Genomic DNA, 25,055 nt, shown 5'->3' on the forward strand with positions numbered 1-25,055 from the left:
ATACCTCGTAGCAAGTTGCTTTGTTTAAGGAATGGTCCTAAAAAAAATGTATTTGCAAAGAGTTCATATCAAGAATTTGCATTGTTGTGATGCACGAAGGCTGTTTATCTCGTTTAAAATGTGCAGGGAACAGAATGTTCTGAAGCAACATACAGAGACAAAATAATATCTGTGCCTTGTCTGTATTAAACAGCCTCCACTACTGCCCAGCATTAAAGAAATCATGTCGCCAAAGCAGCTTTACCTGATAACTGAACATTTTCTTCTCAGATATTTCTACAACTGCTAAATAATCAGGTGCATGTTTTTAAATTCAGTGTTTCTCCAAAACAGCTACCCGCAGTGCTTAAGAAGCTTTTATTACCAGCTAAAGAAAGTACATTTTCCCGTTAGCTCCAAGAGGCAACCAAGTCAAAGGATGGAATTGAACTAGACAGAGCCACCCTTCTTCCCTAAGCAGGGAAAGCATCCCAAACCCTGAATGACTGTTTATCACTTGACTTAGGTGCCTGCTCAAGGGTGACATTTGCCACCTGCCAGGCCTCTCAGCTAGAGGATAAGATTTTAAACGGGAACATCAAAATAGAAACGCTGCTATTACCTCAGAGTCTGCAGCAGGGCCAGACTGCTCCTGAAGTTTTCATTCCTACTACTACTCCCAGTCTTGTGAGAGGAACTGAAAGAGCATGGCCTTTGGCATTCAAATCCCTGCTCTGTCAACCACAGTACCTATAAGCCTGACATGTTCTCTCATCTCTTTGGGCCTCAGTTTCCTTGTCTGTAATAGTGGGACAATTATAGTGACTTCACAGGACTTCATGAGTGATCAGCTTGGAGAGTACCTGACACATGGTAGGTGTTCAAAAAATATTAGACCCTAGTCCTTATTAGGAGTCAAAAATAATTAGAAGAAGGACACTGCCTGGAATTTTATCTGGGGATTTTTATCTCTTGGCCAAGATGTCTCATTTCTTTATGCCAGTACAAAGAATCTTTTCCTTTGAGTAAACTGAGATTACCACGCAATTAGAATTCTTTCCATTTGGAAATAATGGATGGGTTTTCTTTATGACTTGAAGACTAAAACGCTCACAATACTGGTTAATTTTTACAGAGCATGTGTTATAGACCAGGCACTGTGTTCAACATTTCATACAGATTATCTCACTGAATTCTCACAACCACGCTATGAGGTAGATTAACACTTAATAGGTGAGAAAAATGACATTTGTAGATGCTAACTTGCCCCATCGCATACAGCTAAAAAATTAGGACTCAGGATTTAAAATCTAATTAAATGTCTTAATCATAAAAATAAATTATGCCTCAGATCCTGTAGAAAATTTTTATAAAAGTTAAATCCTGTAAATGCTACCCTTTTACAGTACTTTTCATTTCCAACCCATGTAACGATTTCATTCTCTTATATGCATAGATACTCCTATGACTCTCTGCCATATTAAAAACTCAAAGCTTCCCTGACTCACACATAACCTTTAAGTAAAACATGTCTGCTTATTCATCCTCTCATCTTTTCTTTCAGAACAGCAACGTTTCAGAAAATAAGTAGGTTTCCATGGTTTTTGTCTCTGAGTCACATTCTTTTTTTTTTTTTTTTTTTTTTTTTTTTTTTTTTTTTTCATTCTTTTTTTTTTTTTTTTTTTGTTTTTAATGCTTATTTATTTATTTATTTATTTATTATTATTTTTTTTAATATATGAAATTTACTTTCAAATTGGTTTCCATACAACACCCAGTGCTCATCCCAAAAGGTGCCCTCCTCAATACCCATCACCCACCCTGCCCTCCCTCCCACCCCCCATCAACCCTCAGTTTGTTCTCAGTTTTTAACAGTCTCTTATGCTTTGGCTCTCTCCCACTCTAACCTCTTTTTTTTTTTTTTTTTTTTTTTTTTTCCCTTCCCCTCCCCCATGGGTTTCTGTTATGTTTCTCAGGATCCACATAAGAGTGAAACCATATGGTATCTGTCTTTCTCTGTATGGCTTATTTCACTTAGCATCACACTCTCCAGTTCCATCCATGTTGCTACAAAAGGCCATATTTCATTTTTTCTCATTGCCACGTAGTATTCCATTGTGTATATAAACCACAATTTCTTTATCCATTCATCAGTTGATGGACATTTAGGCTCTTTCCATAATTTGGCTATTGTTGAGAGTGCCGCTATAAACATTGGGGTACAGGTGCCCCTATGCATCAGTACTCCTGTATCCCTTGGATAAATTCCTAGCAGTGCTATTGCTGGGTCATAGGGTAGGTCTATTTTTAATTTTCTGAGGAACCTCCACACTGCTTTCCAGAGCGGCTGCACCAATTTGCATTCCCACCAACAGTGCAAGAGGGTTCCTGTTTCTCCACATCCTCTCCAGCATCTATAGTCTCCTGATTTCTTCATTTTGGCCACTGAGTCACATTCTTAGCTTTGGAACAATATTAGTGGGTATTTTGCCTGTGCCTTAGGAGGAAATGTTCCCAGGAGTAAAATGATACTGAACATCTCCTTCTGAATCACTTTGCTTAAATAGAGTTTCAATTTGCCTCCCAAATGAGCCCTGTTCTTACTGTGACCACTGAACCATTTACTACCTGATTGTAGGCACAGGTGCAAATCCAGCACCGACCTCTCAGTCCAGACACCCATGTGTACAAATTTATAGGCTGGCTTAGAATTCCTGTTTTGTCACGTCTCTTGCTTTCCTCCATCCAATAGCCAACACCCATAATGAGCCCCCCCTCCAAACACCCTCAGAAGCATCCAAAGGAGCTGTGTCGTTCACATTCTAGATTCCTCTTTCCTATGTGGCTGCCCAGCTGTCCTCCCTCTGCCAAAATGCCTTGCATCAAGTTGCCCTCCAGAGGCTTGCTACTTTTTGAACTATGTCCAAAGACCTCTGACTTTAATTGGAGCACACAGAGTGCCTGACAGAAATGTCATAAGCATAAAATGCAAAAGGTTAACTGCCAGGGAGAATGATGTAAATGCACTGCCTTCCCTTTGAGAAGGATTATCTACTTATGATTAAATGTTCTCTAGTAAGGATTTTTTTTTTAATATTCCAAAGTACCCTTCTGACCCTCTGCCTTTCTTTAATGAGCTTTAATTTGTCTCCAAATGGTAGACACTGCCTGCCCCATAAGGTACTAATATGAAGATGCAGGAAAGATTGGATTTCTGTGTGATTGTATGTCATGAGAAAATCTGAGGAGCAGGTCATTACTGCAGCTGCCACCATCCCACATAAGGGAAGTGCCACTACAAATGGAGATGCAATATTAGGAAATGCACTCTGCTCAAGATCATATAAAGCAGTAATCTACTCTGTTAACTCAAAAAATAGCAGGCAAGATTCAGTTTCAAAAACAGAACCCAAAGGATCGATGGAGAAATATAAAGGCTAAATGATTTTGATGCTGGTTATAGTTTATCAAAGTTCAGCTCGCTGTGATTTCTATCCAAATTCAACCCCCTACCTAATGCTCTCATCTACCTGTGCAGGCCAACTGTACCTTAATGAAACTGATGTCTCATCCAACACAGTGAGGAATGCTGCATGAAAAATGTCACATTCTGACCCAACCAGCCATATCTAACATCATATTGTGGGAGAGGCACAAGCTGCTCTTGTGACAATGTGAGAGAGAGAAGAGAAAGGGGGAAAAGGCACACAAAAAAAGAGAGAGAGGGAGAGAGAGAGAAACCCACCATTTGTTTCTTCTTCTTAAATCTGCTGTTGCCTAGAAACACTTAAGAAATTATTCTGAAGCAATTATATGAGTCAAAAGCATTCCAAGCATGTTTTTCACTTTCCATATTTGACTAATTGGTTTATCAGATTTGCAATAGTTCATCTGTTGTTGTTTTTAATTTCCCAGATATTGTGATTATTTTTAACTCAGGAGATTTTTTTAATGTAACAAAAACAGCAAAATAAATCAAATTTCCAGCAAAAAAAGAGGAAGAAATCTAACCCCAAACCCCATCAAAAAAAAAAAAAAAAAGCCTAGTACAATGCCTAGCACATAATAGGAATACCTGTGATTATGTAGCTTAAAAAATGAATGAATGGGAAAATATGGATGATGGATGATGGATGATGGATGGATGGTCAGACTTGAAAATACCATCTATTAAAGGGTCCAGCTAAAGACTAGACAATGACTTGAACATTAATGAAATAAAAATGAAAGCCTTGAAATTCTTTAAAAAATAAAAAAGGATAACCACCCAACTATCTTGAGTCAAGGGCAAAGTCACATGACAGTGGTTTTTGAGGCCATTGTTGATGACGTGTTGTAACACCTCACCCTCACTTCACTTTCTCACCTTTCCCCTCTTTCCTATGCTCTTTTATTTCCTTATCCCCCACTTCCCAGCATCCTCTGTGATTCACACCTGCCAATCTCATCCATAGCTTAGTAAAAATAGGGTTAAATGATTACCCAGCATAAACACCCCCACCCCCACCAGGGCTTTGATAGTCTAAAAAGTAGATTAGAATAACACCACTCCACTGCAATTCAATAATAACAGCTACCCTTTATGCAGCATATATTATATACTCTGAGCATTACTCTGAGAAAAACAATTCTCTGAGGAAAGTCTAATTAGCATTATTTTACATATAAGGACACTAAAGCACAGAAAGCTATAAATCTAGTAGCAGACAAGCCATGAGTCACACATAGATCTTTCTGACCCCAGACCCATTCCACCAGGACTCACTCGGTTCATTCTTGATTCATTTCAATGAAGATTTATAGAGAACCTGCCACATCGAACCCATCTTTGTCTTAAGTAAAGGAGATTGAGATCATAAGTGCCTCAAAGCAAATTTTTAGTTATGTTTACTTCTCTTTAGATCCTTTAACTTTTCAAAGTGATTTTACATTATTTCATTTAAAACAATATTCAGTAACTTGAAATACAAATTAAAAACCACTAGCATGGACATCATAAATCTTTGGCTGTGTTGACATGAGTAATGAAGGAACAAAGGAGCAAATGAACAAAGGAGAAAGTGGAAGAGGAGTAATTGTCACAAAGAATGTTCAAAGGCAGAAATTCTTTGTACAATATGCTACCAAAGGGCCTAGGTTTCCCCATTCTCCAAGATTGTCCCCCACCCCAGATCTATGACTAAATTTATCAGCTCAGAAAGCTTCCACATACACCCCTTGGAATGCATCTTTTATCTGCCACAAGCTAAGTGTCACTTAGCCCATTTAGACCACCCCAAGCTAACTGGTCCTTGTTGGTTATTCTATGTTATATTAAGATTGGAATTTATATTTATTGGTCCTCAAATAATAGAGTCCTGTTCTTGGTATCAAATATGAACAATTAATACTAGAAGCAAAGCAAAAATGAAGTGGATAGAAAGTTGAAAATATAGTGGCTGCTCTATAATACTGTTGGAAATAAATGTTAAGGGTTACAAGGCATACAGCCAGTAATTATTTCTGAACAGAGAGAGTCAATGGCTGCATACATCATTGAATATGTTTTGCCATTTCATAATATGGTAACAAGTAATTTGTTCACTAAAAATATTTTCCCCTACAACTTTTTTTTTAAAGAAAAAAAAGCTTTCCAAAATCATGGATAAGCACATCTGCAGCTAACTTGCCATGTCCTGGCTAAGGCACCTCATGGCACCTATGTATGTAGAGGTCAATTTGAATTATTATTAAAACTATTTAGCTCAGGGTGCCTGGGTGGCTCAGTCAGTTAAACATCTGACTTCAGCTCAGGTCATGATCTCATGGTTCGTGAGTTCGAGCCCCACGTCAGGCTCTGCACTGACAGCTCAGAGCCTGGAGCCTGCCTCGGATTCTGTATCTCCCTCTCTCTCTGCCCCCCCCACCTTTCTCTCTCAAAAAATAAATAAGCATTAAAATTTTTAAGTTTAAAAAAAATATCTAGCTCTTATTAAGTATTTATCATGTACAACAAGGCTCTCTACAGGCTCTAATTAAAAACCACACACCCAGCTTCTGTCCTACCAGAGCACTCAAGAAGCCCATAACTAACCAGTCTACCATACCACACCAACCTCCAGACTGTGCATTTATTTGCATTCATTTGAAAACCTTGTTTGTAACCTGCCCATGAAAGTGACTGATTCTCTGAAAACCAGTTTGGCCTCTTATTTTTCATGGAAAATTAAAGCTTAATTTACAAAATATTGTTCTGATGAAGAGCATTTGCTTTTCTACTAAATGATTATCTTCTAACATTATCTGCCTACATGGCAGTTTCAACTCATGATAGTATCATCTGCCCATAATATAATTATTAATATTTACAGAGTTATATTAGGAGATGAGATTCACCCATGCAAAAGCTGCTCACATGTAACTATAAATTATTCAGCTTTTCTAAACATCTGCTCTGTTCCCAATTATCAGAGCCAAGTGACACTTGTTTCAATGTCACTGCTGGGCTAGCTCTCTGCTTCTTGTTATCTTGAAGCTGCTGTGTCGCATTGTTCCTCCTGTTCTTAAATGCTCAGGATTAGAGGCAATAGATCTGGCTTAGGCCAAACTGAGTGTTTGTTGTATGCCAAATGCCCTTTAATTCTCTGGCATGCTTACCCACAGCATGTGATTGTTTGCACTAGTGGGTTAGATCTTCCTTATTATACACATGCCTGTTGGCAAGGCTGATTGTAAGGCAATTCATGTCCTATGTCTGTGCGTACAAGTATTCTTCATCTTTTTTTATTATATAGTTTTATTTCAGTTTGGTGAGTAAAATGTGCCTGACATGTGTTAAGTGCTTAAAAAAAGTGTGTTAAATGTTTGATGAAATTTTTCAGACCCCTAGTTTTAAAAATAAAACACAAAAATCAACCCACCTTCTACTAGACTGCATATTCTCAATTTTATGACAAAATAGAGTTTGATATTATCATAAAGCAAAGTACCTATAAAGATAAAACATCTTTAACCTCTGATCCATCAATAATAACTTATCTGCCCATTACATATGACCAACACACTGCAGTCAAGATTACCTAATTAAAGTCATCAACTACATATACTTAACAGTATCTGTTAGAGTTCCAAAGCTATTCATTTTAATCAGTCATAGTTAAAAAATAAAAGATCTTTCTTTTATCATTGTAAACCTTAGCCACTGAGCATTAACTAGCTAACATCAATATAAACCATGTCAGATTTGGTAGATGATTTAGAAACATGTAGCTTCTTCAATCACTAGATGCAAAGCTGATCTATTTTTCTATTTTTACTGGCTAACTACCTGAAATGCAAGGTAACAATGAGTAATTTTGCAAATCAAAGAAAAAAATCTCATAAAGTTGGTTATGCAAAGGTTCATCCCCATAAGGTGATGCAATAATTAGCATACTGATTTTGATGCTTTAAAAGATTCTATAACCGCAGTGGCTTAAACAAGATTAGAACATTCATTTCTCTCACACCCATAACAATCCTAGCTGGGAGACATTCAAGGGAGAGAGAGCAGCAACATCCCATGAGATGATCTAGAGACCCTCCCTGTTTCTTTCTGTCTTGCTTTGCTGCTCCCTAAGTGATGCTTCTGGTAGGATGGTCAAAGACAGCTCACTGCCACAACATCTGCATTCCAGTGTAGGAAAGAGAGGATAAGTGGAGGGCAAACAGTTCTATTTTAAAGTTATGACCTGAAAATTGCAGATGTCACTTCTGCTACTATCCTATTAGCCAGAATTTAGTCACATGACACCATTTAAATGCAAAGGAGACATGGAAATGTAGTCCGTAGCTGGCGAGACACATAAGACTCAAGGACTTCTATTACTAAAAAGAACAAGAGAAATAGATTGGGGTGAGGAGATTTCATTTACAAAATAGATAACATTTGTTAATTAAACACCATTCCCATAAATATTATGAAAATTCTAATAATCCTGGAGTACTATTTTAGTTTCTTGTCTAGACCTGTATTTTTAAAGGACAGGTGTGTCCCTAAAGCTATATTCACACCCACACTCGCTCCAAAATCATTGATATCAAAGTTGAAGAACAAATCTCCAAATAGACCTGGTAGGTTTTCTTTTTTATTGGAGTTGTCATAGATGGCCCTCCTTTTCCTACCAGAGTAGGAAGAGAAAGGGCTAACTAATCATTATTGAGTAATTCCTCTGTGTCACACCCTGTGGTAGAGGCTTACAAAAATAATTTTATTTACCTCCTTAAGACAACCTTTTGTGAATACTATTATTATCCACCAAAGAAGAAAACTGAAGCTTGGTTGGGCTAAATAAGTAAGCTAAGTACATTAGCTTTCATATGGGCTCACTGTCTTGTTTCCATGGGTAGAGCTGAAAACAAAAAAGTAGACCTTCACACAAAAACTCACAAAATGTAGGTAAACCACCATCCACCTCCTGTTCTCCCAAGATTCAGTGGGGAAAAAAAAGGAAAGAGAATCTGCACTTAAGGGAAGAGTCAAAGATTACAACTGCTCACCACTCCAGACCAAATTCAACATCTGCTGGAGGTGAACACATTCTGAGAACCTGTGAGTCCCAAAAGAAACTGAATCCTTCTTTGTCTAGCTTGGATGGGGTCAGTGAGGTGGTCCTAGCAATTCCATCAACTAATTTCAGAGGTATATCAGTGGTGGCACAACCTGGACCAAGTCCTGCTGATTCAGACCATCCCAGAGAAATGATCACTGGGCCATCTCTGGGTGTAGTCCTGGCCTTTAATAGGCTCCCAGCCTATTACAGCAAACAGCTCATCAGTCCTTTGGGAGTGTATAGCCAAAGTCAGTCATAAACTTAATTTCAAACACAGCATCAGTGATTACCTTCAAACTACAGTATTATAATCAAATTACATCAGCCAGCTTTTATTTAAGACCTAAAACTTCTATTACTTTGAACAGTCTTGTGCCCAAACAAAGAAAGGCTGGCTATTAAGTGGCCACAGCTTATGGAAACCCCAGACTCTGAAACAGAGACTGTTGTAAGAACCTCTACCAAAATCCAAACTCAAACAACCAAAAAAACAAAAAAAAGAAGAAGAAGAAGTGACAAAGCCTTCACTTTAATCCTGGTCACACTGACTTGTCCACTAAGCAGAAAAATGCCTAGTATAACAAAATTACCCTAATGAATACCAGGACAGAAATATTACCTTTGTATATAATGGGTCAGCACTTTTACATGTGGCCAAACCCCAGCTACGATTTCAATCTTCTGTTTCTTTATTATGACAGGAAGTAAGAAATCCTTTTATACTGATGAGCAAAATGAGTGTTGTGTCTAGGTTCATAAGAACCCATTTTTTAAAGTTTTGTTCCCATAGTGGTTAATTAGAAAGTTGTTAACAGCTCAGGTTCTGTCAGCAGAGATTTGATTTCGAATTCTGTCCTGCCACAAGCTACCTGTAAGCCTCCAGGCCGGGGGCTATCAAGGTGCCCAGCTTGCTTATCTGTCAAATGGAACTAATAATGGTACTCACGGGGGTTGTTGGAAGGACTAATTAGGCCAATGCCTCATACGGTATAGATACTCAATACATTTTAAATGTTGTTATAATTGCTAGCAAGTAAAATGATGGAAGGTAGAACATAACTCTTCTGAGTCCTGGCCTTTTTGGCCCCAGTGGTAAACTCCATTAGATTGTTAGTCCTTGTTAACTCCACCAAAAACTGAAAGAGATAAATGGACACTTAGCAGCAGAAAAATTGCCTTCTGAAATAACCCCTTCTTGGTGCATCCAGCATTTATGTGCTGTCCTTTTCCTAAGACAAAAAATTGCATGTTGGAATTGGATTGGGGACATTATCTCGTGATGATTAAGGGAGGTTATTACTAGAACAGTGCATGAAATGAAAGCTACCTGCTTTCACATAGGGAGCTCTTGAAAATAACCCTATTTTTCCCCAGCAAATAGGCAGGGAGAAGAAAGATTCCAATAATGGATAGCATTACAAATCCTTTTTCATGTACTCTGCTTATCTAAATTGGCACATGATGCCTGCCCACCCTCTCTCAGAAATCATGAGAGGTGCTAACTCATCCATCAGGCCCCGCCTAACAGCCCAGGAGGCACCAAGAAGGATATTTCTCTTTCTCTGCTGCCTGTTTCTCGTCAAACTGAATCAGCATTTCTGGGAGCTCAGTTCCCATTCAGAAAGGTAATACCTTGTAAAAATGGGCATGGCAGCACTTATGGAAATTCTAACCCATCAGCTGAGAGATAAGCAGGTGAAGGTTAGAAAGTTATTCCCTAGTGACCTCGCCAAAAGCTTTCCATGTAAAAAAAATAGTTTTACATACATATTTTTATTTTTATATATACAAAACTAAAGTTTTATATAAATACACATAAGTATGTTTATGTGCAGGTGTATATGGATGAATATGCATACAAATATATATACATGCACAAATATGTATACATATACATGTATATGTATATACATACATATACACACAGATAGTACAGATATATGTGTATATATATATACACAATATACACACACACACATAAATATTCCCCAATATTTCACTTATACTTGCTAAATTTTTCTCTCTACTCAAAGCTTTTGGAAAAGGATTACATGTGAGTCCCTAATTTAAGCCCTGAATTTTTCTGAGCTTTAAATAAGAGTTGAGTATCCTCCTAACTATGAAGAGTCACTGAGCCAGAAAAAGAAATTAATATAGATATACAGAGAAATTGGAAAAGGAAGTTAACCCAAATGGTAATATTAAATAAAAATACGGATGATCAAATTTATTCAACAAATAATAGTTTGGATTCCATATTATGTAAATGAGAAAAGAGAAACAAGGAGGAAAAAGTAAAACTATCAGAGAGACAGATATTTTAAAAATCCCTTATGAAGCATGTATCAAGTACCTACTATACCAGCTGGGCATTGTTTTAGGCTTCCCAACCTCAGCGCCATTGACATTTTAGGCCAGGTAAGTCTTTGTTGGGCGACTGTTCTGTGCATGTAGGATGTTTAGCAGCATCTCTGGCCTCCACCCACTAGGTGTCAGTAGCAGTCCTCAAGTTGTGACAACCAAAATGTCTCCAGCATTGCCAGATGTCCTCACGGGGAAATCACTGTCAGTGAGACCCACCATGCTAGAGATACAAAAATAGTGCCTACGTACCAGTTGCAATTTTTGTTTTATGTTCCTTAAGAACAGGCAATCCTCAAAAACTTGGCACATTTTCCAGAGAGGAGGCACATTTCCTCCTCCTTGGTGTGGAGGTTGTTAGACCTCCTCTTCTTCCATTGCCGGACTGCCACCATGCTTTCCCCTCTCAGTTCCGACCCTGTGAGGGGGAGGCTGGCCAAAGCCAGTTCCATGCTCTGTTACTCTTTCCTGGGTTTCCCGTCACTTCCACTGGCATTCTGATCTGTCAGAATGCTTTTCTAGAACAACAAATGTGTAACATTTATCTTTTGATCTTATTTATATTGTCCATAAATAATATATAGAAGTATCAAATCAACATATAAAAATAGGATATAGAGTTTTGCATTTGAGTGAGAATTTTAGGAAATGCTCTGTATCACTAAGCATCTCCTGTAGAGGTTTGTGATTCTAAGTAATTAGCACCAAAAGGATTCCTTCTTATCCTGTGTAACAGAGAGCGGGCTGTAACTAAATGATAAAGAAGAGAAAGGGGGTGTTCGTTTGTTTCTGTTTGGTTTTAATAAACATGCCTGATATGTCATTTGACTGCAACCTCATATTAATGCATCTTTCACCCAGTGACTTGAAAACCTTCAAAAACATTCATTAGCAGATACTTTGATGAGGTTAGCAGACTTTCAACCTTGTATTCTTACCATATTAGTCTAAAGACATCCATGAGAATCATATGGCATTACATTACCCATGGGCCTCTCTACAGAGGAAAACAACTATAAATGCCAGTGCATTTCTAATTCCCTGAGATGTAATTGGCCAAACAGATCAAGAATCTATCTCTGTGCCCCAGCTACAGAAAGGGGCAGAAACTGGAGGAAACTAGCTTTTGCTGAGTGCATGCTATTTCTTTAATTCTTTATTAAACCCTATGAAGTAGTAACATTGCCCAGATCTCTAAATGTTTAATTGTTCCAGGATTCAGTCCTTGGAAGCCCTGACTTTCTAGGAAATCTTATCCACGCCTATGGCTATACATACCAACTCCCAAATTTACATTCAAACCCAGACTTCTCTGAGCTCCCAACGTTTGTGTCTGTTTTCTCCATGTCACCATTGACTATCTCGAAGTTACCACATCCAGCACCAGTCTCTTTCTTCTCCCTCCCAGATTTCTGTCCGAGCAATTAAATTCATATCTTTCCAATTATTCACAAACATCAGACTCACCTTGACATCTCTCTTTTTCTCACATCGCACATGTAATGTGTCAACAAATCCTGGCAACTCTTCCTTCGAAATATTTCCAGATTCTAATCGCCTCTCACCCTTCTACCAGCAACCCCCCTGAATTAAGCCATCTTCTGTGAAGTGTTACAACTACTGACCTCCGTGGTTTGCCCCTCCAGCCTATTCTCCACACACCAGCCAATGTGATTGTTTAAATTTCAGTTCATGACATGTTTTGTCTTCTGCTCAGTATTCCCTGTGGTTCCCCAAAGGCCTTACCATACATTAGGCCCCATATGATCTAGTCACCTGCCACCTCTCTGACTTCATTTCTTACCACTCTGCTTATTCCCCGTGCTCTTAGCCTGAGTTTTGTGGTTATTCTTACCTCTCCAGAAAGCACTTCCCCTACCACCCTCATGTACCCTTCTCTCGCTTCCTTCATATCTCTGCTTAAATGACGCTTTGTCAAGTAGCCCCTCCCTGACCACACTGTGCAAACAGTGCCTTCTCCCCAGGCACTCTTCATCCCTTTACCCTTATGTTTATAGTCCTTATCCTACTTTATCCTACTTTTTAATGGAAGTATTTTTCTTCATAAATAAATGTGTGTATATGTATTTACATATACATATGTAAATATGTATGTATATACATTTGCAGGAGTTGGCAAACTATGACTCAGGACAAAATTTAGCCCTGGCCTATTTCTATATAGCCACAAGCTAGGAATGTTTTTTATTATTATTATTATTATTATTATTATTATTATTATTATTATTTAAGGGATGTAAAAGGGGAAAAAAGGTAAATAAGCAAAAGAAATTGTATGTGTGGCCTGTAAAGCCTAAAATTAATTAATTTTTAATGAATTAACTAATTAATTAACTATCTGGCCCTTTATAGAAAAAGTTGCCAGTTCCTCTGTTAGTGTATTGTCGGTGTCCTCCCACTAGAATATAAACTTCTTGGGGCGAGGAATTTGTTTGGTTTACTGTCATATACCTAGCACATAGGATTGTGCCTGCTACAAAATAGATGCTAAACAAATATTTTTCATGAACAAATGAATAAATGAAATGAATGAAGATAATGAGCCTTAGCAAGGTCTGGTGACTTGTCTAGGGTCACACAAGAAGTTGGAAGATGAACCAGTATTCAAACCCAGATCCATCCGGTTCCACAGCTGAATCCTGCAGTCTAAAAGCTGCTTGCAGCAATGATATAATCATCCTTGTTTTCTATTCAAAAGATCCTCATTAGACTGTCTCTAACATGCTGTTGGGTAAAGGATCCCGTGAGACAGGGCATGGAAGGAGAAAGAGACACTGTGTGTTGTAGAAAACCTTTAATAATTATACCATAATAATACATATCTGATATCAACCGTATTCAATTGTGCTCATATACATCATCTCTTCTTAACTTCACCAAATTTCTGTATAAAATTTAAGGCAGGTACCATATTCTCATTGTACATGTTATAAAACCGAGTTTCAGGGAGTTTAAAGGAATTGGTTGTCACAAGCAGTGAACAGCAGACACAGAATAATCCAGATCTATCACTTTTAGTATGGACCTTTCCATTCTACCAACCAACATATATCCATCCCCACAACTCTACTGATGGATGGATGTGCTACCATGGATGGAGACTGATTTTAATAGAATGTCAGTCACACCTCAGTAACTTCTAAGAAACCCGAAGTACTATATTTTACTTGGAATTCTATAATAGGTGAGAAAACTTCTTTAGCTACAAATGGCCAACTACCAATGGCCAGCAGCAGCAGGAAAGTCAGAACTTTGAAACTGTAGCAATGAGTGGGAGAATGGTCAAGCAGACCACACCTTGGGCTTTTATTGGTGTGACAATAACACAATATTTTTAAAAAATTTCTTAATGTTTATTTTTTGAGAGACAGAGCATGTACATGAGTGGGGAAGGGGCAGAGAGAAAGGGAGGCACAGAATCCAAAGCAGGCTCCAGGCTCTGAGCTGTCAGCACAGAGCCTGTCGTGGGGCTCAAACTCATGAACCATGAGATCATGACCTGAGCCGAAGTCAGACACGTAACCATCTGAGCCACCCAGGCATCGCAATAGCACAATATTTTTGCACTGCCAAATCCATAACCATTTAAAGAAGGAAGCCAAAAACTGACAATTATCATAGCAGATGCTAATACCCATGGCTGTCACCTCCTGGACTAGCTGCTCTATCTAATCAGCCATCCTCTGAGGCAGCTGACTTTACAACATAGAGTATTTGGCTGAGAAACTACATGTAATCCATGGCAGCCAAGGGTCAGCCGTACTAACTGCATGAATGCTGGTGGCTGTATGTTTTTATTAAGGAAGAGGTCACGACATCACACCCCGATGTTAACTTGAATCTGACAAGCAGCTGCACTCTGGTCAAGATTCCAGGTCAGAATGTTTGCAACAGTCCAATTTCAAATGGCTCTCTCTTGGCCCCAATAAGTTCCCTTACACTTCATTAGGCCATGTGTGGGTTTTTTTTATTGTTGTTGTTTTGTTTTTTGTTTTTTGTTTTTCAGAAAATGTAGCCTCTATAAACAGCAGCATCTGAGGCCATCATACTAAGTTTTGTCCGTTTCTCATCTCTCCACCCTATTCACTACAGTATGTCACAATTCTTAGGAAACTGTGAAGTTAAAATGAAGTGTCATTTTCAATGTTAGGATATACAGGGTTTTGGAAGTGATAGTTTTGATTATTAAATTAAGTCTAATAATTATAATCTTATAAAGTGCTGATTAGCTACAAAAAATTATTATAATGTTTTCTCCAAATAATATGGAGACTCGGGTAAGAAAAATCGGTAACCTAGGTAATAACTACAGATGAACCATACCTTGTGGCTCAACTTCAAACTTAAGTCTCTTTATAAAAGAAATTTCTCTATTTCATTTGGAAATAACATTTGTAATTGCAAAGAAGAAAATGAGGCAAGGTTCAAATAGTTTACCTAAGGAAAAAAAAGATGTTTGTTTTAACTTGAAGATTGTTATATCAAAGTCAGGTGTTATGTACCTTCTATGTACTAAATCTGATGGTTAGTGTAATGCTATGTTCTTAAAAGGTATCTGGATATTTACATGCAATATTCCAAGGAAAGTTTATATATGGAGAAGACATATTTGGGAACTCTACGTTTGTACTGTCTTAAGCAGTAAAAAGTGCATCTTTCTGTTGTCAGACTTGAGAAGGAGATCCAAGAACTTGAAAAGGCTGAGCTGCAAATCTCAATCAATGAAGAGGCAATTTTGAAGAAACTGAAATCAATTGAGAGGACAACAGAAGACATAATAAGGGTGAGCATTAACATTTAAAACTATGAGTCCCTCCCAGAATGAGTCTACAAACAGTATATAATTCTTCAAACTATATCCACATTTAGAATTTCTGTTTTAAACTGAATTGTTTTAATCATGGAGAACTCTTTTTCTTATAGTCTGTGAAGGTGGAAATGGAAGAAACATCAGAAGGTATGTTTTTGAGCAGTCTATTCTATGTCTAACTACATTTTTTAATAAACCCACAGAAACATTTCCCATTATTTTAAATATATTCTAAATGTATTTTGAATTAATATTAATTTTACAGAGTCAATTGAAGACATCTATGCTAATATCCCTGACCTTCCAAAATCCTATGTGCCTTCCAGATTAAGGAAGGAAAGAAATGAAGGAACAGAAGATGATGAACAGAATAGAAAAGGTACATGAAAAATCTGTATCCAAAGGCAGGTTCTCAAATTCAGATTTTATAATGTCAGATATTAACAACCTGCTGTTACATCTGATGCTACAGGTTAAGCAACAGTCCATTTTATAAAGTTCCATGAGGTATCTGAGTCACTTGCATAGGTAGGGATAATGGAGTTATAGGGACAGAGAAGATAAAGGATTGAGAAAGACAAACTCTTAAAAGCAAAGCTCCCCTGCTCAAAAATATCTCTCCCCAAATATTCCATCTAGTAGGCAATCTCTTAGATCACTAAGATCCTTTATGAAAGTAAAAATACCCCTTGGGAAAGTTAGGCATTATTTACCCCCATGTGGAATGGTTTTCATAAAACTAATACTTCCAAGCCTCCAGAAAAAATGAAGGCTTGTATGGGGCCAGAGAGGGAACCTTTGAATTTCAGACCAGAAAAGGAAGCTACACTCTATAAGCAGGTAGCAGTCATTCATTTAAATATTCAACAAATATTTAGTGACCACATACTATAGGGCAAGCTCAGTTCTTGCACTAGGAATACAGTAGTGAATAAAACAGCAAAAATCTCTGCCTTCTTGGAGCTGACATCCTAAAGGAGAAAACAGACCTAAAATTAAGTAAATAAATTAAAAATACCAAATTAGGCTGTGAAAATACTAAAGAATAAAACAGAGGTGGGGGACATGGAGAGTGGGAATGGGGAGGGTTGCAGTTTTAGTTGGGCAGCTGGGGGGAGCCAAGAACCACCGGGCTACCGAGGAGGTATGAAATCAAGATGGGTCCAAAAAGGAAAGTGGGAGGTCAGAGCAGAAGCCAAAGCACCGCCACATTGTAATTGGGCCCAGATTCCTAATAGTTCTTAAAACTCCAGTCATGAGGAATTTGCCTGCGCCTTGAAGCAGGGCTCATCCACACAGTGCTCTCCAGTTCACTTGTTTCAGTTCAGCTTATATTGCTCTATTTTTTTCCTCCTACTTGAAAATTGGAAAGAAACACAAAAAGAAGGCAGAAGGAGAAGCATGTGATTCTTGCCTTCCTCCTCCCTCTTCAATACCAGTTCTACATTTAAACAGCTTCCCTGCTGTGAAAACTTTAGAACACTCCTCTATGATTTCAGCAGGCTGCTGGCCCACACAGCAAGGATGTGACTTAATAAAATATACCGTGCTAGACCTTTTACCTGCTGTAATGCCTGGTGCAACCCATTCTTCCTAGCTAACAAAGAGGTCTGACTCCTCCCATTGGATAATGTAAGAGTGCGATCTGTCTTGTTGGATTTATTAGTTACAAAGAGGATATTTTTTGGTTTCCCAATGGAATCATCAGCTTCTCTTCTCCAACCGGCTTTTCAGTCCCATTTTTTCAGTAATTCCATACATCCTTACATAAAAACCTAGGTCATTACGGTGCTGGCCTTTACATTGATTGACCTTATACAATCAATGAATAAAATCAAAAATTTTAAAAAGACAACAGCATCTCACATGAAAGAATATCAAAGGGTAGACTTAACATAAAAATACATTGTGAAAGCAGGCTACTGTATAAGAGAAAAAGTTAACTAAATCGAAGATCAAATTTCTCTCCTGACAGCTTTGTACGCCATGGAAATTAAAGTTGAAAAAGACTTGAAAACTGGAGAAAGTACAGTCCTGTCTTCTATACCTCTCCCATCAGATGACTTTAAAGGTACAGGAATAAAAGTTTACGACGACGGGCAGAAGTCAGTATATGCAGTAAGTTCTAATCATGGTGCAGCATACAATGGCACGGATGGCCTGGCACCAGTTGAGGTAGAGGAACTTTTAAGACAAGCCTCAGAGAGAAACTCTAAATCTCCAACAGAGTATCATGAGCCTGTATATGCCAATCCATTTTGCAGGCCTACAACTCCACAGAGGGAGAAGATAACTCCCGGACCAAATTTTCAAGAAAGGATAAAGATGAAAGCTAACGGACTAGGTAATGATATGAATGAATCTGTATACACTATGGACAATGGACTTTCAGAGGAGAGGGACAACAGCTTCAATCATATCAGCCCTGTTCGACCGATACCTCAACCCCGATCAATGACTCAACAAGCCAAGGAGATGCCCGACACCCTACAAAAGAGGCTGATGACTCCTTGGGAAGAATCAAATGTGATGCAGGACAAATATTCACCCTCTCCAAAGGCCAGAATGAGTCCCAGCGAAGCAATAGCTGGGAAGCCAAAATACCAGGATTCTTCTCCTGCTTGCCAGGAGGATGAGGAAGATATCAGATACAATATCGTTCATTCCTTGCCCTCTGACATGGCTGATACAGAACCCGTGACAATGATTTTCATGGGCTACCAGCAGGCAGAAGACAATGAAGAAGAAAAGAAGCTTCTGACAGGGTATGACGGGATCATCCATGCTGAGCTGGTTGTGATTGATGATGAGGAGGAGGAGGGTGAAGGAGAAGCTGAGAAACCATCCTACCATCCTGTAGCTCCCTACAGTCAGGTTTACCAGCCTGCCAAACCAACACCACTTCCTAGAAAGAGATCAGAAATTAATCCCTATGAAAACACAAACCACAAATCTCCCCACAAAAATTCCATATCCTGGAAAGAGCAAGAAGAAAGCTTAGGCAACCCGGTTCAACATTCTCCACTTGATGTTCAGATAGCTGGAGATGGGACTGAGGACCCGTCCTTAACAGGTAATGAAAATAACAAGGCTTGCCACTGCTGTTTAATCGTGTGACAATCTTCCTTTTGTGTTGTTAACAAGCCCTCTTGCTTTCAGCTTTTTTTGACCACCTCATAGAATAATACACACTAAGGGTTTTTTTTCTTTTCTTTAATAAATAATGATCTGATTAAGTCACTTCAAAAGATAAAATGAAAAAAAAAAAAACAGTTGTTGCCTTATTTGGATATTGCATTGTTTGACCTTAGAAACTTGAAGTCTGTCTTCTGTCATAGTACGGTACTGCTTGTGAATGTATTTGGATTACTAATATACTGAATCATCTATATCATATCTTTTCCCACCAGAATCTGATGCCAGCTACTTATTTGTGCCTGTTATTTAAACTTCCTACTTAAGTTAACAAGTTGCCTTAACTTTGCAAGAAAAAACAAGAAACAAATTTTATTCAGTGTGATATTTTATTACTTTGCTATATCTCATTTCCCTATGCTTTTATAGTTTAACTTTACTTCCTTAATTTTTCTACATTTTAAAACAGAATGCCAATTTCTCTTGCATTATCTATAACATCTAACTTTCCATAGTCTTCCCTAACTTAGCAATTTTTTTTCTATTTTTTTCTATTTTCTATTTACATTTCTCAGTTTCTATAGTTTTATAGCTATCCAGCTTTTTTAGCATTAAATGGAAAATTACACTTTTTTCTACAAAAGTGACAGCTCATCAATTTTAAATTCCTTGTTATCGCTTGAATATCATATTCTACTTCTCATTTATAAAAAAAGTAAATAAGATTCTGACAAAATTAATTATAATAGCTCTACTTAACCTTAGCTAAAGACCTAAGTCAAATTACTCAGACATATAGGTTCTGAATGTGTTGGTGGGATGATAATTTTAAATGTTTCTAGTGGAAAGATTCTCATTAAAAAGCAATAAATGTTAAGCTCCAGCTAATCCAGCAAACAGAACTTGATAATTCTATAGAAGTGTGGTAGTACTTGCACAAGTGAGGAAGTGTTCTTTTGCAACCCATAAGCTCAATTTTGGGTTGACAATAACACAAGCAAATGGGCCTCTTCCATTCTTTTAAGTAGTTAAATTAGGCATACCAACTGAAATTTTAATTATCTGAAGAATTTCTAACCTGTTGGTAAGTGTACACTTACCTTTCTAAATCAGAGCTGTGTGATACATCCCCACAATGAAAACCTGCTTAAACTAAAAGTTCCTTTCCATTTTGAGAATGAGTTTTGCTTGCTAATGAAATTTTGTGAATTAAATTCATTTTTAAAAGAACAACACAGTAGGGGTGCCTGGGTGGCTCAGTGGTTAAGCGTCCGACTTCGACTCAGGTCATGATCTCTCAGTTCGTGAGTTTGAGCCCCATGTCGGGCTCTGTGCTGACAGCTCAGAGCCTGGAGCCTGCTTCTGACTCTGTGTCTCCCTCTCTCTCTGCCCCTCCCCTGCTAACAGTTTGTCTCTATCTCTCAATAATAAAAAAATGTTAAAAAAAAATTTTAATATAAAAAAAAAGAACAACACAGTAGACTTAGAAGAGAAGGAACACATTGATTATGGTCAAGAATAGTGACATTCCCTACTATAAAATCTTCCATTTTTGCACTTGGATGTTAGCCACCTCCTCCTGAATGCCCCTATTCCTTCTTCCCTACCCATGTCAACACATTTACCCCACAGAAAAAGACAGGAAGTGACTAATGTTTCCAGACAACACTAATCATGCCACTGAACTAAAATAATGAAAACAGGAAGACCTTTTCCAGAAAAAGTAACAATACAAAGTTCTGTACTATCAATCAAAGCCTATTATAAACAGAATGCTCCAAATTCCTTGCCTTCCATCATGATATTGTTTTACATTCCTGTTTTCCAATTCAGTGCATGGATTATAGAGCTGCTATATTTTTAAATGGGTTTTTTAAATAAGCACATCATATTGACATATGCTCTCACCCCCAGAAGGCATTCCCATACATAGAATATATAGCCACCTATGCGATTCAATTTCACAAACACCACATAGGTTGAGCTTCTCCCCTAAAACTGCAAAAATGCTTACTGAAATACTTGAAAATCCATCATTTCAGTCAATTCCTTTACTTATGGTATAGGTCACCTACTAAATATAAATATTCTTGGAAAGCCTAATAGTTAAGCATTATTAGTCTCTTTTTTCTTAGTGTAAATGTTATGAGAGCCTTATCTAAGAGCAATTTTGAATTAGGAAAAGAGCACAAAGGAGTAAGAAAGAGGGGAGAAAGTGAAGATCCAAATGTCTCAGTCAAAACTTTTGAACGGGTGAAGTCATGACAAGAAAATTCAGCAAAGTCCATTGGCTAATGTAAATATAAAATGGTCATGTTCTAAAGTATAGCTTAATGCCACACACATCCACCAGTGAGTGGCCCCAATGCGCTTTTACTGGGACTCCTCTACTATTCCCACCAACGAGGCAGCTGGCTTTCTTTGATAGTCCTTGCCAACCTCTTCTTGTACTCCTAGATCTAGTCACCCCTCTTAGATATGTCAGCATCACTTCAGGATGATAGAGGTGGGGGACCTCAGCTCCAAGGGATTCACATGCTACTGGTGTCAAAATTGCCAACCTGTGGCAATCATTAGGAAGCAAGGAATGCTGAGAGTAAGGAGGCAAGCTCTCTTCCACCACGTTCAACCAGCCAAAACTATATGTCTGAATTGCTGTGGGGAGAGCAAGTAAAGATCAGAAAAGAGCAGAAAGGAGGAATAAAAAGGAGAGCTGAGGGCCCAGATTTTTTTTTTACCTGCTACACCTTCCTATTGTCAACATGCTCCAGCCCTACACATCCACTTGAAACTCACACCATCTACTTGCCATAGGCCACAAGAAAAAATAGCAGACAGTTACAATCTAGAATTCTTTTTTTTACCCCTAAAGAAATGGGACAGTGAGCTACTGGATTACCTCACTCCTGAGGATGTGCACATCCAGGATGTCTTTCAAGAACGTCACTGAATGTCCATAGCACCAAGGCTGTGCCTGATTTACTGAATCTCAAGTTGAGGAGTAATTGTAAAGAGGAAGACTTTGTCCCTGCCTTAAAAGATACCTTTAAAAAGTCCCTTAAAATGGACTTTTCCCCTGCTCTCTTTTTTTGGTATGGCCAAGGTAGAGGTCCATAAAATCCAAGAGTAGAAAATATAAAGCCTTGCTTTCTGCCTTCAGTTCACTTCCTGCTGTTGAAGTATAGGCATCTCCTTAAGGCTTGACCATCCAACATCTCCCAGCAATAGAGACTATCCTCTTGGCTACAGAGCAAAGGTAATTCTCTCAGCTAGCCCTAAGTTCAAGGAAATATTCTTGACCCTGACACTAGAAATTATCATTCTCCTTAAGGTTCTATGGGAAATAATGCTCCTTGACTTCATTTAAATGAAAACATTTCATATAAGTAGAGTAACAATAAAAATTATCATAGTCTTTTTACATTATTATATCCTCCATCACTTCTCATATTTGTAAAAAAAAGAGCTCCTTAGAGATGGGGTCATTTCATTGTTAATAGACAACTAATATATGACCGGAAAATGAGACACATGTCTTCCCTGTTATATTTTTTTCATTAAATAAAATCTTGCAATTAGTTAAAGAGCTGGCTCTTGGGCCATATTACACATGAATATAATGATCAGTGCCTTGAAAGCATCTTTCAATTTTTGGAATATGACTGAGGAGTATACTCTAAAGTCCTAAATATTAAGGACATGATACCAGAACATCAGAGCAGTGTTGTGAATTCTAAATCTACATTTAAGAAAATGGTTTCTACTTCATATTTATTATTAGCAATGGAATATGCTCAAAAGGTATACTGTCATTTGAAAGTATATCTTTTTTTAAGTTTATTTTGAGAGAGAGAGTCCAAGTGGGAGAGGGGCAGAGAGAGAGGCAGAGAGAGAGAGAATCCCAAGTGGACTACGCATTGTCAGTGCAGAACCCAATGCAGGGCTCCAACTCTTGAACCATGAGATCATGACCCAAGCCAAAGTCAGACACTTAATGAACTGATCCATACAGGTGCCCCGAAAGTATACTTATAACATATCTCGACAAAGATATAATTTTATAATTATTCCAACTCTTAATTAGTGGTTCACATTTTTTCACTCACAAGAAATTTGTTTTTGTCATTCTACATCCAAGAATGGAGCCCCTTGGGATAACCAACTTTGATGACCTAAAAGATAACTCAATCATGAATGAAAGTCATGCTTTTTTTTAGTTTTAGTAGTGCATAGCTCAGAAATATGACAAAACATAGTCACTGACATATAAGAATTTATCTAAGGCTAATAGTGAAATTGTGCACTAATCCTATATTTACTCAACTTATGCTGTGTTTGCCTTACTAATTTTTCTAATCTTTATAGAAATAGGTTCCTTCTAGTTCTGAACCTGTTTCAGTCCTAAGTTAACCACAGCTTATTATTTCTACTATCTTTTTGTGCTACTAAAACAATGCTCACATTATTGGATAAAATCATCTGAGGTATGTTTCAAACTTTCCTGCATTCTATGAAATGGTCATTTAGAGTGAAAACTAAAGCTTTTTGTGTAACTTTTTTTTTTTTCAATTTTCAGCTTTAAGGATGAGAATGGCAAAACTGGGGAAAAAAGTTATCTGAGAGGTGTATCATCTACCCAAACATCCTTTGGAGAAGAACCTAAGAAACATTTGCCAACTTCCCTTCTGGATATTTTGTTTATTTTTCCTGAGACTCAAAAAAAGTATAATTATAGCCATAGTAAGCCATGTGGATAAGCAGTAATCATTATTTGTGAAAAATTCCAAAACAGCTAGGGAGAACAAATGCTTAACTTTTCCAGTTACTTGACACAATTTGTTGGGGGTGGGGGGAGAAACCAGTATATTTTTATTGTATTGATACCAAAGCATTTCTAATAAGAGTGTGTTAAATTTAAGAATAAAGTTATTTAAAATAGCCTGACTATGTTCTTTTAACTGACATGGTAATTTTGCTAATACAAAAATTGAAAGATCATAGGAAGCCACTACACCTCATCACAGAATTATTCATCTACAGCTCTAACAAATAAGCATGATATCCCAAGTCAACAAGGCATTAAGACATTCTTCTCCTAAGGACCAGCTGATTTGGTAGAGACTTCAAATTCTTCGCATCCATCCCAAAGGTGCATACAATAATCATCCTCATATTTTGGGACTAGATTTGTAGTATCTTGATAGTCCTCATCACTTTGCATATGATAACTGACATGTTCATTCTTCTTGAAATATTACCTTTTCTTTCATTCAGTTCAGTGTGAACTGCATGGTGCAATGACTGATTATGACCTAAGACTACTGGATGGAGGACTTCACATGTTCTCAAAGAATATAAATCTAGTCTAATGTTTGACCAATTTTTGTATACATGTTAGAATCCTAATATTAAAACTTGATAAGAATGTGTACCGTATGTCATTTCTAAGTATTCTTGCCAAGATGTTAAATCCTAATTTGAAGAAGAATATTCCTATGCCAATTCTCTCCTACTCTGCCTTATTGTACTGCCCTCCACCTAACGCTCTCAAAATCCATCCTCACACATCTTCCCTGGATCATACCAGTGCATTTTACTCAGGTCCTGCAAGTCCTTCAGTGACTAGTCTGTTTCCTCTCAGAGCAGAAACTGAATTTCTCTTTTGAGGCTATGATGAGACCTTATCTTGGTTACTGGTGTGGAAGTAATGAGAGGTAAAAGAAGCAGATCCTAATGAGGACAAGCTTAAACCTGCCAAACATCAACCTCAGATGGATTGTTTGCAAGGGCAGTTGTTCTATAGCAGGAGACAGCTCCTCTCCTGGAGGAGACTGGGATCTGGGAAATCTGGAGGTTCAAATTTCAGAGACACTTCAACACAAACACCCTATCCAATGGTCCCATTCCTTCCCTCCCATGGCTCTGAGTTTAGCATAAGTGACTTGTCACATCTGCACATTCTTTTGTAGGTCTGCCATCCTTGTGACTAAAGCATTGATTTTTTTTTTTTTTATTGTTTGCACACAAGTGTTTATTAGAACACTGCCTGGCACCTAGTAAGTGATCAATAAAGAATGAATTAACTAATGGTTCAGAAAGGAAGAGATGTAGTCTGCAAGGAGGGACTGTGTAATACCAGCTGGCCTCAGGCAACATGAGCCAGAATCTGGCCGGCAGAT

General features: G+C 37.8%; 1 protein-coding gene across 1 annotated transcript in view; it reads left to right on the plus strand.

Moving 5' to 3' along the window:
- Positions 1 to 24,264, plus strand: part of PALMD (palmdelphin) — a 50,503-nt gene extending 26,239 nt beyond the window's left edge. The window contains exons 4-8 of the mRNA XM_042953014.1: positions 15,600 to 15,714; positions 15,855 to 15,888; positions 16,007 to 16,120; positions 17,717 to 18,814; positions 23,453 to 24,264. Of these exons, the coding sequence (XP_042808948.1) occupies positions 15,600 to 15,714; positions 15,855 to 15,888; positions 16,007 to 16,120; positions 17,717 to 18,814; positions 23,453 to 23,496 (1,405 nt within the window). The 3' untranslated portion in view covers positions 23,497 to 24,264. The remainder of the gene's footprint in view (positions 1 to 15,599; positions 15,715 to 15,854; positions 15,889 to 16,006; positions 16,121 to 17,716; positions 18,815 to 23,452) is intronic.
- Positions 24,265 to 25,055: the final 791 nt, after the last annotated feature.

This window comes from Panthera leo, chromosome C1 (genome assembly GCF_018350215.1).
Source record: "Panthera leo isolate Ple1 chromosome C1, P.leo_Ple1_pat1.1, whole genome shotgun sequence".
In the NCBI taxonomy this organism is placed as follows: domain Eukaryota; kingdom Metazoa; phylum Chordata; class Mammalia; order Carnivora; family Felidae; genus Panthera; species Panthera leo.